At 38.4% G+C, this 18,258-nt stretch overlaps 1 protein-coding gene across 2 annotated transcripts in view; it reads right to left on the bottom strand.

The window, feature by feature from the left end:
- Positions 1-7,539, bottom strand: part of si:dkeyp-14d3.1 (transmembrane protein 132C) — a 248,783-nt gene extending 241,244 nt beyond the window's left edge. For both annotated transcript variants that reach the window (XM_057831522.1, XM_057831523.1), the window contains exon 1: positions 6,790-7,539. In XM_057831522.1, the coding sequence (XP_057687505.1) occupies positions 6,790-6,835 (46 nt within the window). In that variant the 5' untranslated portion in view covers positions 6,836-7,539. The remainder of the gene's footprint in view (positions 1-6,789) is intronic.
- Between the last annotated feature and the right edge of the window lie 10,719 nt (positions 7,540-18,258).

Genomic DNA, 18,258 nt, shown 5'->3' with positions numbered 1-18,258 from the left:
CAACTCAGCTTACTCTGGCTTGAGAGACTCTAGGCAGCTCAAATGCCCTGAATGAATAGGTACAATGCAATGATCAAGGGCGTAGGTTTGCATAGGAACGGTAGGGACATAACACTACCAACTTTTCAGGATACTCAAATTATCCCCACCAAGTACCAACTTTACAGCAACCCTGTTTGCATCATATAATGACGTCAGTTATATAGATCATTTAGATTGTCTTCCTATACTGTATGTTGTAAGGATAGAATTGATCCTACCATTATTAAGTGAATTACAGTACTTTCATTATGTTCAGACTTACACTTAATGTGCCAGTGCATTTTTTACCCTCAAACGCATGTTTGATTGGCTAATGACTTGAATCCCCCCCCCACACACACACACACACCCATTCACAGCCCACACCCATTTGCAGCCCGACAAAAATACAACATGCCGCCTCCCCCGCCCCCTTCAAAGACGAGGGATATTAGAAGTTTTTTTTCACCAGCAGCAGCCACTGTAAGTAATGTAAAAAGACGTCAATGTTGTGGAGGTGGGGAACACTCCACTAATTTTGGTACTGCTACAGTGCTTCAAGTCGATTTTACTCACTGAGATTTCTTGAAATAAGAAAACCAGGTAGCTGAAAATGAGCTTAAGACTTATTTTAACCCTTGAGAGTCGAAGGACGCGCCGGCGCGTCCTCAGCGCACGTCGTCTTTGAAGCGCCCTCACGTTTTAAATACGTCACCCACATGCCGTTGGTTGGCCTCGTTTTAAAGTGCGGAAGTTGCGGTTTACTCTCATTATTTGAAGTCAATCGACCAATTAAAACGTGAGATATTGTCATTTAAGTTTTATAGTTTTATTGTCCTCTCAAAAAAACATTAAAACGCTGCATGGATCATTTGTTTGTGTCTATATTTCCATCATTTCTTGTCCTTTTTCAAAACGGAAGCTCCATGAAAAAAACACAAATCAAACGAACCCTTTCGAAGTCACAGTGGAAGCACAAAATGCGTTTTTTAAATAAATATAACTGCCATGCGAGGTTCCACCGAACGAGAGAGAGGAGTGTTCTGAAGCAGCGAGGTGGCGAGCCGACGGCCGTTTGGATCGAGCAGCGACTTTGTGTGACTTTGAGAATGAACGGAAAACTAAATTTAGCGCAAGCAATTGTGCTATTTGATCAACTTGAGGAAGAGGATGGTCCAAATTCGTCATCATCGTCTTCTTCGGAAGAGTCCTCGAGTGAAGATAGTGACGTATTTGAACACGTGGGTGACGCCATCGACGAGCAGAGGTAAGCAAACTCACTTTTTTTTTTTTTAGGCTGGAAAAAGTTTCTTTTGAAAGTTTCTTTTGATATTGCATGACAAAGTTAATTTTGATGCAATATAAAGTGTGTGTTTGTGTATATCATAATAAAATGGGCATATCAGATCAAAGTCGTACGTGAACTGTGTGTATCCAAGGCAGGAATTTATAATTGTGGTGATCTTCTTTCTATATGAAGATTAGGGATGTAGCACATATTCAGCTGTGGTATTCTTTCTATTGTCATACATATAGATTTCCATTATTATTTATTGCTGTATATATTTTTATTTTATACTTTATTATTTTCATAAATACTGACTTTTTTTCATGTACATTTATAGTGACAATGAAAGTAAAGTGAAATGAAAATGGAAGGGTGGAAAGAGGACCAACACCCCATGGAAGTGTGGGCTGTGTGATGTCGCCCTGTTTCGAATTCCAGGACGAAAGTGCTTTTCGGAGTGGCATGCCTGAAAAAAATTTAACTTGTTTATTGTAAATATTTTTGAAAATACTTTTTTTCCCCCAATGTTATATATATATATACATTTTTTCCCACAATCAGTCTTCTCAATTTGTGTATATAAATGTGTGTTCAAGAAGCTTGATTGTGTGTACATAGTTTTCATCAGGTGATGGGCCGCAATACCTAAACTCATAAAGAGATGGCCTTTAAACACTTTTTGTGTTAGATGGTATATATTTTTTCACTGTTCGGTCTGCTGTATATAACCTGTTTTGACTAGAGCATGTATAAAGGCAAAAAACGCCTATGCTATACCTGTTGTTTATGTTGAATTGTCAAATATAAGACTATTTATTCTAATTTTTTTTGGTTGAATGTTCATCCTAACATGTTGAATAAATATTACAAAGTTTCAAAACGATTCGTTACGCATGTTTGGTTGTCAATTGGACATCAAAATTAAAAATTTTGACAAAACGATTGTGGAATTTTTGGTCTTTTTGGGCCCAAAATGATGATTTATAATTGGTCAGTGACGGAAACAACAGTTTGGACATGAAGTTCAAGGTGTCACAAAAAAAGGGACCAAACCAGGCCATCGTAAACAATTCTTTCTTTGAAATATAAAGGCAACTTCAAAGGCATGCAAAATCAGACAAAATAGGCCCAGACCTTAAAGGGTTAAGCAAAAGGTTTGTATATTTAATCTTAAAAGAAAAACTTGTTAGTCAGAAATGTTCTTAATTCAAGAATATTGTTCAAAACATTATTTGAAAGAATTTTTTTCTTGATTTAGGTGAAAAATAGTCAACTTTTAGATGTATGGGCTCAATACAAACAATTAGTAATATTTACTTAAAGTAAGTGGATGAATCTGACGCATTAATCTGTTAATAGCCTTTATACTCAAAAAAAGATGGAGTAAATTATTTGACTAGATTTAACATTATAAATTTGCAGTGTGAAAGTTAGTATAGGTCAATACAGATTCATTCTGCATTAATCATTTAGCCCTTCAATTAATTAGGTTCGTATTGGTGAAATAGACCTGACCCCCATGAAACAAATACTAGTATTTTTGGTCTTATTAATGTCCCATCCCCAGCAGAAAGTGTACATGCAGGTTATGCTGTTATATCATCCCTTCCAACATTAAGACCAAACCTACGCCCTTGACATTGATCTTAACAGTAAATGCAATAACTGCATTCATGAAAAGATTTCTAATTTTAACCTTACAATTATAGTGACCAAAATCCATTATTAGCACAATCACAGAGAAAATACAGTAAATGTTGGATTCTATATTTCTTACTAATTGAAATCCCTGAATGGCTTGATTCAAAATTTCTTCACATTTACTGTAAGTTATTATTGCTAGAAGGGATAGAGAAGACCTTGATCATGTGTACCCCAGCGGAAAGAATCTTATTTAATGAAGTGACAATTTCCTTTTTCCATCGTTAAAGTCTCACTACTTTTATCCAGGAATCATTTTGCTTGTAGACTAGTGTTCTCAGAGGTCTACAAAATGCATGATTTGCAACCATATTCATTACATTTATACTCAGTGTTTTCTATTACTATAATAAGTTGAGTGTTACGTGTCGTGTCAAATCACCTTTAACTTTCAACACTGACTCATTTGGTGATGATCGTGAGCGATATCGAAAATGGATAGTTAATATATTAAGAAAAGGAAACTACAAGAACATTAAATGAGAAACTAATATTTTCTATATTGTATAAGTAAATATCTAAATTCTGCTGCAGAGCACACTTTGAATAACAAAAGAAGCCCAGAACTACCATTTCAACACACTCTGCAATCAATCAGCAATACCGCAAAGAAGTCAATGTGCCTTGACAATATGTACCTGCCACTTCATTGACTCTAATGCATTAGCGTCTAATGCTGTACCTCTGATACAATGCGACAGCCCTGCACACATCCAAGTGCTCTGTTCTTTCAGATGTAGAGGCAAGCATTTCGGTAAGCCAGATGCCTGCAGTCTCTAAAATGAAGTTCCATTGGAAATTAGAGTAGAGGCTTTGCTTTATGGTAGGAAGGAAAAATTAACCTTTTCACCATATAACAACTCCATCCATCAATGTTCTATTCCACTTTTCATCTTTAGGGTTGGGAGGAGGGCTTGGTGAGCCTATCCTATCCCTGTTGACTTTGGGTAAAAGTCAGCAAATCATATTATTGTGGTTTTAGTTTGCCTTTGTATAAAAACGGTGTTACTGTACATCACAAGAGTTTTGTTTAATTGTTATCTTCCCATACTACACTGCTTACTTGTTAACTTATTGTTATATATTTTTTAAGTTATGGTTTTATTTGTGGAAAAAAGAGACAGGAATTGACATAAAATAGTAGGGATAAACCAAAATTGATACAAAGATGAAAGTAACAGAAATGAACCATATATTGTGACCACGGAGAATTAAAATGTTTCAGCAGGCTGATTTTTAAGCGCAGTCAATGTGCAGCTGGCTGCCTATATTTATACCGTGCCAAGTCGAATCGGCTGTTAGCTCATGAACAGATTTATTGGAAAGACCTCTTAAGACACAACTAGTCACTGATGAGAGTGCACACATCACTGCATCAGCATGCTTAATTATTTCAACGACCCTCACTCCTCCACATAAAAACCACAAGACATACATTAATAACCACAACACACACAGTGATTTCCTAAATTTCCTCCCATTATGAAATCTGATTAATGTGGATTGAAGATTGCAGCTGTAACAATGACCCAATTACCATTTGGATTTAGTGGAAAGAGTACGGCACTTTATAAAGATCACGTGAATTTACAGAGGGGAAAAAAAACACTCAATGAATGAGAGGCAACAATGTAGGCTTCCCACTTAAAGGATAATGATGGTAAATGAGCAAAAGCTAAGTATCCACCTACTCAATGTGTTTTGCAAAATTGTTAAAGCAAAGCATGCAGATTGACATTTAATTGGGAAGCGATTGTATGAGGACTGTAATGATGGGTGACAGTTGCTCATCCACAAGGGCCTGCTTTAAGAAGATACAAAAATTGGTTGCTGGGGAGATGCTGACTGGCTTCCAGGCCTAGCATCATCCAAAGTATGCATGTAATACAAAGAACACAAAAGGGAGTATAACGACCACACAATATAACTCCAGCATCTTTGAATTATGGAACCTCTGCTATTCATTATCCCTTAATGAGGATACACCATGGACATCACCAATGACCTGCCAAACTACATTCATAAATCTCAGGTGTCCCATATCATGCATTTAGCAGCCAAGCATGACAATGTTTCCAAACATGCCAGAAGCAAATAATCTGACTCCCCCTCTCCACCAAATTATTGGTATATCCCCCGTTCTTGATACAAGTAAAACCTAAAACAACAACCATAAACATATTTATATACTGCTGGTACTGATAGATGTAAATTATCATCTGATGAAAACTGATTTGTGCACAGTTCATGATTTCGCTCTGTAAGAAAGTTTTGAAAGTGTTTTGTGTGACTTTGAAGAATTCAATTTAAAACACATAATTTTACGTCAACTACTTCATCATCTCCCACATCTTGTTTCCTCAGCAGAGATTGGGATTGTTCCATTGATCAAATACAGCACAACTAAGGTGGCTTTTTCAGAGACTACGGATAAAAACCTTCCATGGAGAGAGTCCCCGCGGCTACATAACTGCCGGTGTCTTCTGAAAAATCCCAAAGGATAAGCCACATCCAGATGTGCGAGGGCCGACAGCATGGGATGTGCACCAAGTACTTAGAGATGTCGAATGACGGATATCCTTCCTTGATCCCTTTTTGGATCTTGTAAAGCTTATGGATAAGACGAAATGACACAAGATTGGATATTCCTCGGAAGAATATCACCAAGTCTCACTGGAATGTTCTTCTATTAAATAGAAGAAGATGATGATTTCTTATAAATTTACCACTGTTTTCAATAGCAGAAAAGCGCAATTAAAATTTTACTGTGAAATGTTTCCAAAACAAACCCTCAAAGTGAAACTACAATACCAGACAATTGCACTTCCTAATTGCTGCTCGATGCTGTGCGGGTATTTTTCTCATATGGATTTGATGTTCTACCTCCCAGGACAATGTTATCAATTTTCATCACCAGCTACAGGGAGAAGTATTGTCCTGCAGCTTTATGGCACACAGTGTCAATTAGGATCATACTGTGTGGTTACTGAGAAGGCCTTGGACTATGGCGAACATCATTAATAAACACTGAGTCAGCCCCCATCATACTTGAGCTGTCAAATCAGACTTCTGTGAAGACTGGAGCGTTCTCAAGGTGGATGCAGGCATTTGACATGTCAGATGCAGTTAGGATTGTTCAGCATTGAGCAGCTCTGAATCTGTAGACAAGAATTGAACTTTGTTTTGGCTGTTAAACATACCAGTACATAGGCATTCATTTAGTTACGAGATGGGAATAATTTACTGTAAAAGAAAATATGACAAGTGTTAATGTAAAAATGGTCATAATATTGAACCAAGAATATGTTTCAATTGAATGTGCGATTAAACTCTTTGCAAAGATGACGAGACTTAATTTGCCCTCAGATGTGCTTCAGGTTTAGCCCATGTCTAAAACTCCCCTTTGGGACTCAGTGTGATTGATTCGTGGTCATGAAACAGAAATTTGCATAGTCAGCAAGACCCAGAGTGGGACAAGCTCATCATTACTGTTTTTTGTTTGTTTGTTTGTTTGTTTGTTTTCCAGTGACGCTTGGTTTTGGCGAACGGCGTTAAACTTTTTTCCAAGAAATATGTGGGATTCAGAAATTATTGGAATAGAACTAAAACAGTGGGGACTATTATTCAATAGTTGGCGAGCTTTTGGGAGTAAAACAGGTGCAAACACTACTATGATGCAGAACTGTATATTGAATGTAACTGACAAGATAAACTGTCAATTTCAATATAATATAAAATGTGGCATAAAAACCGTGAAAAAAGGTTGAAAATTGTCTTACCTCTCAAAAGCAACACCACAAACAGAGGCACAAGGATATGCAACATGTTTCTTGGCGTGAGATGAGGGAACTCACCCCTTAAAAAAAATAAAATCTAAAAATGAAGGCAAAATGTCTCAATTCAAACTGAAAAAGTGAAATTGCTGCATCCTCCAATAAAATTGAAAAAAGACGAAAAACATGTTCCGGATACAACCACAAGCTTAAAAAAACAAAAAAAATACCCTGAATTAACTTTCATAAAGGTGCCTTTGTTGTTGAGTAGTTTGCCGTCCTCTTGAATTTGAAGAAAGTGAACTTGCACGCATTTTTGTGACTCTTTCAATCATTTTCGGGAAGAAAAGTAACATGGATTGGACCAGCTGAATGACGTTTCCTGAAAGCATCACTTTGTCGTTTCGCATGTAGAAGCTTCTTAAAGTTGGCTGCCGAAATAACTGCAAAGACCAAAAAACACAGTTCAGGTCCAAACCCCACACATCAGATTGCTCCCCATCAAGCCCGGATGAGAACTCCAGCTGCTCCCACCGAACACCAAGCAACGATGAATGAATACAACTGCAGCTTCCAACCCACTTTGGCATCAGGTGCCTCACGTATTCTCCGAAAGTCTCACTTCGATGCTACGTCGAGTGCGTGTGTATGCAGGTTATTGGCTGCAGTCACCAAAACGCACCGGGGAAAGAAAGATAAAAAGAAGCCAATGGCGGTGATAGTAAGTTGTACTGACACACATCAGTGGGCTCGCAAACAAATACACGCGCACACAGGGACGTCTGGACGTCAATTAAATAATGACGTAGCCGACTCGCTCACAAAACTGATTTCAACACCAAAGTGGCGTCTATAGAAATGCATTAATTGATCCCAATTTGTGATATGGTTTGACGACCATCCCGTCTCATTTATAAAGAAGACTGCAAAGTTGTCCAGCTAAGTGTATGGTTGGACTTCTTTGGAGGGCACGAGCGACCCCTTGTGCCGTGAATAGAAAGCGACAAGCGAGGTGGCGTTCAGGTGTTGATAAGTAATACTGTGGGGATCATTCCAGAGAGGTTATTAACTTAACAGACTTCTTTAAGAAAGAGAAGTCACCTCAACCATTTAAATAAGGCCGGTATAATTGAAGGCTCATACGATATTAATTAATGGTCGTACTTTGATAATGCAAAATCAATGACACCTTGGTGAAAGCAAGGGCGTAGGTTTGGTCTCAACATCGGTAGGGACAGCATAACCTGCATGAACACTTTTTGCTGGGGACGGGACATTAATAAGACCAAACAGATTGGGTAAACGGGGATCAGGTCTTCATTTCTCACGAATATGAACCTAATTCATTGATAGGCTAAATGATCAATGCAATATAAATTGACTTATATAGGCCTGTCGCGATAACAAATTTTAGTGTGCGATAATTATTCTCATAAATTATTGCGATATGCTATATTATTGCGCCCCCCCCCCCAATTTTTTTTAACCAATTTACAATAACACAGTGCGAATACAGTATACAGTATATTAACAGATCAAGTACACCCACTTAAACGCGATATTTACTCTTAAATTCAAAAAATACTTTTTAAGAAATGACAACTAAAAACAATAGATCATGCCTCTTAAGTAAAAAACAACAATATTGATACCACACAGAAACACAGAATAAATAAAATGTGTTAATTTTTTTTTTTTTTAATTGCACTTAATAACTTAACTATTAAGGCAAATGAAAACTTTTCCCGTCATAGCTTCTGCAATGGTGTTCCATAGGGATGCAACGATACAGTTAAGTCATGGTTCGGTACGATTTTTGATACGGGGGACACGATTTTTGATCCAATTCAATACATTTAATGCTCTGTAAAAAAAACAATTATGTTTTTTGTTTGTTTTTTTTTGTGTGTTTTTTTTTGTTTGTTTGTTTTGCTAACAAGCAAAAATTAAATTGCCATCATATAAACATGCGTTTTAGTGCATAATATTTATGTACTTACTTCTTACTGATCTGAAAAAAATTTGTATAAAAGTGCTGAGAACAATCTTTACTGTTTGTAAAGTGAGGCAGGGCACAGTATTGATTGCTACAGCTCTCTTAGCAGCTAGGTTTACTAAATGAGCAAGACATCCTATTCGTGGTCCGAATCCATCTGTGTCATGTACTGAATTAACAATATTTGCAACATTATCTATAGTCACTGGTATGGATTGATTTGGCCTTCTTAACTTCCATTCAGTCATGACAGTTTAGAATTCATCGATGTAGTATATGGACTACGTGTCCCATAATCACTCTGGGCTCACGTAGCCAATGGCATGGCACATCTATTTTGCCATTTCATGATATCTAGTGTGTGCGCGCATTAAAAAAGTTAGCAAGCGCCGCTGAAGTCACGTCTGCTCATTACTACACAACACCAGCATATGACAATCGACTTTCATAAACAGGACGAGTTTGAAGCACAGTGCTCTTAATTTCATTCAGCTGTTCGTCGTCAAAGCGAGGTTGTTCGTAGCAGACAAGTCGGTAACAATGTTTTGGCGGACTTCGTTATAAATATCCGGTGTTGTGCCGAAAAATAGCCGCCCCGCGTGAAATGTCACTCCAGACAGGAGCGCCCACACGTCAACAACACCAGCGCGCCAAAGATGGTCCACGGTCAGTCACTCCGGAGCACTGACGCGGCCGGTATACGTTGAACAATAGGATATAATGGGAACGATTGGCTCCGGCGCTAGTTTTTGCCGGACCTGGAACGAAGATGCATTTTGCGCAGTTGGTAACGAGGAATCCGAACTTTTAACAGCACGTCTGCCGCACGCGCGCACGCACGTGCACGCGAGGTGATAAATCGCAGCGGAAAAATGACCGCCTTCATTTCCGCGCGATAATTGGAATTATTGCATATTGCGACAGGCTTACTTATACTAACTTTCATGCAAGGGCGTACGTTTGCATAGGGATGGTAGGGACACAACACTACCAACTTTTCAGGATAACAGTTTAATAAATAATTTCGATTGTCTTCCCTATGTTGTAGGGATAAAATTGACCCTACCGTTATTAAGTGAATTATTTTCTTTATGTTCCAACTTACATTTATCCCTTTTCACTTGCTGAATGTGCCAGTCCATTTTTTCCCCTCTGTTATTAACGACAAGCAGTTGATGTGGATCCCAAACACAGACCAGGAGATCAGGGATAGTGAATGTTTGTATTTAATAAGTACAACAAAGGGACCACTCCAAAAAACGCGAGTATAACAAAGTACAACTAAGCGAGCACGCCGAAAAACGCAAGTATAACAAAGTACAACTAAGAGAGCACGCTAGAAGGCGCGAATATAACAGAGTACAAAAATCTAACTACAAAGTCCAAAGGAGCACAAAAGTAAAAATGATTAAACGAGAACACGACCGTAGATCGTCGGAAAGCACGAAGGATGGTGAGGAACACACAGCGGTAAGCAAGGCAAGTAGTAAGCAATAGTTCGACACTTGCAGATGGTGACAGGCTTCCTTAAATACCGTATTGGCCCGAATATAAGACGGCCCTGATTATAAGACGACCCCCTCTTTTTCAAGACTCAAGTTTGAAAAAAGACTTTTTGAACACCAAATTAATTTTTATACAGAAAATAACTAAAGTACATCCGAAAAAAATGATTATAACAATATATTTGAGAGAAAAAGCATATTATTTTGCTTCATTCAAATCTTAATACCTGAACATTTAAATATGTAAACTGAAGTGCAATCACATTCGTAAATTAATGGTTTCTGGTTTTTGAAACATAAATAAAAACCAATCTATTGTGATAAAACAACAAAATTGCAATAATTGCATTAACCATCAAAGTGAAGTCTAACTGTAACTGTACTCTTGAAACAAATCTGAATAAGGAAAAAAAATTGCAATAAAATAATACAAACTGGTTAAACTTGAGAGAAGCTGAGATCTGTCATGACAGAACATCGCTTCAATGATATCTGGCGCCATCTAGCGTCGTGAATGGGTATAATGTCTAGACCGCGAATATAAGACGACCCCCTCTTTTCAGGCTTATATCAATGCAAAAAACACTGTCATATATTTGGGCCAATACGGTATTTAGCTTTCCTCATCAAGCACAGGTGTGTCGCATTACTCTGCCAATCTGGCTCAATCAGGTGCTGAATAAAAAAAAAAGAACTGAGAAAATACACAAACATGACACCCTCAAACACGTTTGATTGGCTGATGACATGACCCCCCCCCCCCCACACACACACACACACACACACACACACACGCACTCACAGCCCCGATAGAAATGCAACATGTCAGAAACATGCCACCTCCTCCACCCCCTTCAGAGAGGCAGGGTATCAGAAATTATTTTCGGCCAGAAGCAGCAGCAGCCACGTCATTGTTGTAGAGTTGGGGAACACGCCACTAATTTTCCAAATGAAAGTCCGAATTGCATCAGAGTCATAACATGTAACAGAGTCCTAGCATAACATTAAAGTGTGTGAATATGCTAACCTGAAAAACTCGTGTAGGAAGCTGCTTAGAGAGAATTGTGTTTGTGTTTTCTACTGTTAACGTTAATTAAACTGTGAGAAATGTAGTAAACTGAGGTTTAACCCCTTCTCCCTAATTTTCATATTTATTTCAATGATATGGTCATTAGCCTATCAATTAATTAGGTTCATAATTGTGACAAATGTAGCCCGGACCCCTGTTCACCAAATATTTTTGGTCTTATTAATTTCCCGTCCCCAGCAAAAAGTGTACATGCAGGCTATGCTGTTATATCGTCCCTACCATAGTTGAGACCAAACCTACACCCTTGCTTTCATGTGTATTGGTTCAAGTGATAGACCGTTTAATTCAAACCTTTGTTTTCAAAAACTACTAAAGAAACATTTTTTTTTAAACTTCCAGAATAAATATCTGGATTTTTATTTCTTAACTATGCAGGGATGCAAAAAAAAAAAACATTTTGTCTTAAGATCACTCAACATTGTCGAAATGAATAAATATAACAGAAAAAAAACTTCTTAGTCAGGGTATAACAAAAATAGAGCCTTCCTTCAGGAAAAACACGACTGCTTTTGTCCATATTTACAGCTAAACGCAACAAAAAATGAAAAGTTTTTACCTCGACCACGATGAATGTATGATTATCTGGGGGAAAAAAAGTCTGCATAGGAAGTAAATAAAATATTAAATAATGTAGAAAATAAATCAATACATGTTAATGCAAGTCATCAGTCAATCAAATGCGTGTTTTAAGGGGGAAAGAAATGGACCGGCACATTCAACAAGTAAAAACGGGTAAATGAAAGCGTGAACGTCATAAAAATAATTCACTTAATAATGGTAGGGTCAAATCTGTCCTTACAACACATGGGAAGACAATCTAAATGACCTATAGAACTGAACCCATTATTTAATGCAAATAAGGTCGCTTAAAAGTTGGTGGGGACAATTTGAGCATCCTGAAAAGTTGCTAGTGTTATGACCCTACTGTCCCTATGCAAACCTACACCCTTGGGTGGGAGTATAAAATTCCACAATAAGATTGTTGAAATCATAATTTCATGTCAGACCAAAATTAACTGGTGTCTCCTTGAGAAATGTCATCTAAAACACAAAACTACTTAATGGTTGTATTGTCTAACTTTTGATTTCATGTGAACATAACAGAACTTTCAATACAGAAATGAGTCGCATACAACCAAACCAATCATAGATGTTTTTTTTCCATTGTATTTTTCTTTTTAATTCCTTCTACTATAGTTATTTGGGAGACTTTGCTAAAGACAAGCAATCACAAGAATTCAATAAGCGATGTGGATGTGAACATTACTTTTATCTAGTAATCCAGTTATAAAAAAAAAAAAAAGCACACAATACCTAGTATGCACATTATAGAAAATGAATAGATGGATTTTCCTTCAGCCTTATACTTTTTCCATATCTGTAAGAGGAATTTTCATTCAATTAGTTTCAGGAAAATTCATCCATTCAATTCTGCCAAGATGTATGGAATTTGATACTGGAAGCTTTCTGCAAAAAGCATTAGAAGCGGGGGTAGCAAAGTGTTGATGGGGAGAAGCCCCCCTGCTCATTTTAATAGTGGGCTGGTGGGCTGATATAGTCACACAAAAGAGGTTGAAACCCAAGTCATATACTGTGGTCCATAGAACAGCTGGAAAGCAAATAGAGCAACAAACAGTGCTCCCCGTGGCTTAGGTTACATTTTCTGTAGGTGCAAGTCATTAAAAATGTCTGAATTCATCAAATCTCTCCATATGGATATTGCATTTTGCAGACCAAATTACTGAGGTGTTGGCTGTTGCAAAGACACCCACATCATCAATCTACTGAAAAGGATCAACACGAAGCTTGTATACCTATTCTTAGAGGGGTGCAACATAAAAGTATAACATCGAGTAGTTTGTGTCTCAACACATGTGACATTTAGAAGCGAAGACTGAGGTTTGGAGAAAGGTCTCAGATCTGTGATGTCTTGGAAGCTTTCATGCCTTGGATTCTGACCTAATAAATTAAATGCCATACATTGAAGGATACACAAAAATACTTTTGTACCAAAAATTGGGAAGTACTACTTTTGTACAAGTGCACTTTGTGAAATTGTGAAATTATTTTACTGTGTACAACATCTAGTCTGTCTGTCTGTCTGTCTGTCTGTCTGTCTGTCTGTCTGTCTGTCTGTCTGTCTGTCTGTCTGTCTGTCTGTCTGTCTGTCTGTCTGTCTGTCTGTCTGTCTGTCTGTCTGTCGATTTTATAGTACACAGTATTTTCCTATAGTGTGACTGACTGTAAACCTAGGTGGATATGGTTTTTGAAGAGATTTTAAACATTTTCAGGGAAGCAAATGTACATACAGTGGGGCAAATAAGTCAACGACTAATTGTTCAAGTTTTCCCACTTGAAAATATTAGAGAGGCCTGTAATCGTCAACATGGGTAAACCTCAACCATGAGAGACAGAATGTGGGGAAAAAAACAGAAAATCACATTGTTTGATTTTTAAAGAATTTTATTTGCAAATCATGGTTGAAAATAAGTATTTGGTCAATACCAAAAGTTCATCTCAATACTTTGTTATGTACGCTTTGTTGGCAATAACGGAGGCCAAACGTTATCTGTAACTCTTCACAAGCTTTTCACACACTGTTGCTGGTATTTTGGCCCATTCCTCCATGCAGATCTCCTCTCGAGCAATGATGTTTTAGGGCTGACGTTGGGCAACACGGACTTTCAACTCCCTCCACAGATTTTCTATGGGGTTGACATTGGCTCGGCCACTTCAGGACCTTGAAATGCTTCTTACGAATCCACTCCTTTGTTGCCCTGGCTGTGTGTGTGGTATCATTGTCATGCTGAAAGACCCAGCCACGTCTCATCTTCAATGCCCTTGCTGATGGAAGGAGATTTTCACTCAAAATCTCTCGATACATGGCCCCATTCATTCTTTTCTTTACAAAGATCAGTCGTCCTGGTCCCTTTGCAGAAAAACAGCCACAAAGCAAGATGTTTCCACCCCCATGCTTCACAGTGGGTATGGTGTTCTTCGGATGCAATTCAGTATTCTTTCTCCTCCAAACACGAGAACCTGTGTTTCTACCAAAAAGTTCTATTTTGGTTTCATCTGACCATAACACATTCTCCCAGTCCTCTTCTGGATCATCCAAATGCTCTCTAGCGAACCGCAGACGGGCCTGGACGTGTACTTTCTTCAGCAGGGGGACACGTCTGGCAGTGCAGGATTTGAATCCCTGGCAGCGTATTGTGTTACTGATAGTAGCCTTTGTTACTGTGGTCCCAGCTCTCTGTAGGTCATGCACTAGGTCCCGCCGTGTGGTTCTGGGATTTTTACTCACCAATCTTGTTATCATTTTGACGCCACGGGGTGAGATCTTGCATGGAGCCCCATATCGAGGGAGATTATCAGAGGGAGATTATCAGTGGTCTTGTATGTCTTCCATTATCTAATAATTGCTCCCACAGTTGATTTCTCTACACAAAGCATTTTACCTATTGCAGATTCAGTCTTCCCAGCCTAGTGCAGGTCTACAATTTTGTCTCTGGTGTCCTTCGACAGCTCTTTGTTCTTGGCCATAGTAGAGTTTGGAGTGTGACTGACTGAGATTGTGGACAGGTGTCTTTCATACCGATAATGAGTTAAAACAGGTGCCATTAATACAGGTAACGAGTGGAGCCTCGTTAGACCTCGTTAGACCTAGTTAGAAGAAGTTAGACCTCTTTGACAGCCAGAAATCTTGCTTGTTTTAGGTGACCAAATACTTATTTTCCACTCTAATTTGGAAATAAATTATTTAAGAATCAAACAATGTGATTTTCTGTTTTTTTTTTTCCACATTCTGTCTCTCATGGCTGAGGTTTACTCATGTTGACAATTACAGGCCTCTCTAATCTTTTCAAGTAGGAGAACTTGCACAATTGGTGGTTGACTAAATACTTATTTGCTCCACTGTATTTTCAAAGTGGATATACTGTCACATAATATCCAGAATTTGGCCGTCGCGATAAAGAGCAGGACAACATCAGTTGAAGTGGTTTCGGGGTGGAAGAGGTTTATATGGTGAAGCCAGGGTGCAAAGGGATTTATGCGTCATTAGGAAAGCTTTAAAGAATACTGAAAGTGGCTGATGGTGGAAGTGATGACCTGTCAGGGCTGTGATAACTCTATAGCAGGGAAGTTCTAGACCTACTGGAACCAGTCCAGAACCTTGCAATAGAGATCAGAGAGTGATGGGCGGAGTTGGAAAAAAAAAATGTTTTTAAGGTGAAAGAAGCCTGACTAGGTGATTGATGGATTTGATATCAATTCTACAAGCACAAATTATATGTTCTACAGATAAAAGGTACATTGACCATAAATGGAGACGAAGGGCTGCAGTAGTCTGGAGATTAATTGTGTATATATGTTTTAGGTTGTTAGGGTTGCAGTCATTTCCGGGGTGTTATTTTTCTAGCAAGCGATTTGCCTTATTATCACATTGATGAAGTTGAAGAATGGCAGATTAGTGCTGGCCATGATCCTGAGTCCACTTTGCTCTCAAGTTCCACACCAAGACTTTTCGGAGTCAAGACCGAGATATGACCAATACCTTCTTGAGACCAGTCTTGGTCAAGAGACATGTCTATAATTATAATACTCGAATGATGCTTGAGCAGCCATCACTGTTTTGGGTTCTGCAACCTTCCTGAGCTTGCCTCAGTCTAGATGTTCAGGTTAATTAGAGGGGACGTTTTGTAGTTGCTGTCTGCCCCTATGACCTTCATAGCTCCCTGAGCCATACACTCCTCCTGTTCTTTGTATTTGTTCTAATGATTCACTCCAATAAGTCTTTTCAGGAGGTATCCTTCATCCATGACCTTACCCAGTTCCTGTAGCTTTTTCTCATGTCAGTTGGGGACAGGAGGCCCAGATTCATCACAACCTTTTATTCTCCTCTCTTGGTGTATCTGATCTATGATAGCATTAATAATAACTGCTGCGGAATACCCTGTTGCCCTCTGTGCCTTGCCCACCTCCAGGCCCGTGCAGATCTCCACCGGCCATTCATAGACCATTAAAACTGTATTTACTTATCAGCCCTCTGGGCCTGTCACTTCATTTTCAAGCCTGATGCCCAGAAGGAAGGAAGCGAGTGACCTTCCTCTGGCCTGTAGTGCAGTGAGTCACAACTCAAAATTGTCTGTCCTTCAAATAACTGTCTTCTGCAAGAAGCAGTTTCAAACAAAGAGGATAGCATTTACCTTAAATGACTGAAGATAAGATAGGACTTCTCTTTATATCTATTGTGAACACCTCTATAAAACATTGATTAATGTGACTAATTTAATTTGAAAGGGTACTTTTGCAGAAACGAAATCATGAATAATTTATGAGAGTTATTATTGAACTCAATCCATCCATTTTCTCTACTGCTTATCCTGGTAAGAGTTATGGGAGGCTATACCATTATACTATATACTGGTCGCCAGTCCATCAGAGGTCACATGAAGACAGTTTTTTTTCCAACTGAATTTTGGAAAATGAACCGTTACCAACTCATTTAACTATAATCTAACTACAATCTACCTGTCACCAGTCGTATTTCCTATTAGGGTCATGGGTGAGCTGGAGCCCGTTGTAGCAAAATTTGAGTGAGAGGCAGATTACAGCCTGAAGTGGTCGCCTGCCAGTCATTTGAATGTTGACTTCCCTATTATTTTTTTCTCCACCCTCATTATGGCTATTCTCACTGCACAATAGAAAAGAACTCATGAGAGAAAGTGAAGTCTCCCATTCTCTCCAGAGACATTTATGTCTTATCAACTGCAGCTTTGGTCTTTTTTATGTGTCCTTAACTTCCATGACCTTTAAGAGGGCTGATTATTTTCAGCCACAATCTTCACTGAGCAATATGCTCCCAACAGAAAAGGATATTAGGCCTCTGCTGGTCTGATAATTCAAAATCTCTTCATGGCACTGACCAATCCTAAACTAGAATGCTCTCCAGCTCAAGTAAAATGTATCTTCCTCCACCTTCATCTGATGCATTGTTACATATTTTGCTGTCCCCCCCCCCCCCCCCCCCCAGAACTTTATGATTTTATAAAAATTTCTGTGTTGCAGTTATACCATTTCTATAGCTCAACTGACAGCACAATAAAAAGACTAAACCAATGGGAATGCAAATTATAGGTAAGTGAGGCTATTGCTAACTATGTAGTTTTAGTAATTATATTATTGTTTTCAGTAGTGATAAATAGCATTAGATTTAATAAAGACTCTGTTAACTATGGTCCACTTATTTTTCCGCTTAATGCCACACTCCAAAATGGTTAATTGCTTAACAAAAATATAACAGTATAATACATTTACAGTGTTTATTGATCTTAAAATAACTAAATTCAAATTCAGACTGCACCATATCATTTGTTTCCAGTGGAACTGTCAGTGCAGTGGTATCTCTCCATATGAAATTAATTCGTTCCAGGACCTTGTTTGTAAGTAGAAATGGTCGTATGTCGAGCAGGATTTTCCCATAAGAATACATTGTAATTCCATTCATTCATTCCACAGTCCGAAATCCTACACTAAATCCTTAATAAATGCTGCTGGTACTATTGCAAATAGCAATTACACAGAGCAAAAAAAGGAATTATGAATAAATATCGGAATGTGGTGATTTTTTTTGGGCATTACCACAATAATAATTGTCACCCTAACTCAGGGGTGAAAGTGGGCCAGAACGGTCAGGAACGCAGTTCCGGTATAAGATTCAGGGCCAGAACGCAGTTCCAGTATAAGATTCAGGGCCAGAACGCAGTTCCGGTACACGGTGCTTTGATTCAGAAAATATGACAGCAACTGTCAAAACGCTATGCAAAAAAAAAATGCTAAGCTGCCACACATGCATTTCAGCTCCAAGAAGAAAACAATTT

Source organism: Corythoichthys intestinalis, chromosome 3 (genome assembly GCF_030265065.1).
Source record: "Corythoichthys intestinalis isolate RoL2023-P3 chromosome 3, ASM3026506v1, whole genome shotgun sequence".
Lineage (NCBI taxonomy): Eukaryota > Metazoa > Chordata > Actinopteri > Syngnathiformes > Syngnathidae > Corythoichthys > Corythoichthys intestinalis.
This window is presented reverse-complemented; position numbering and strand designations above follow the sequence as displayed.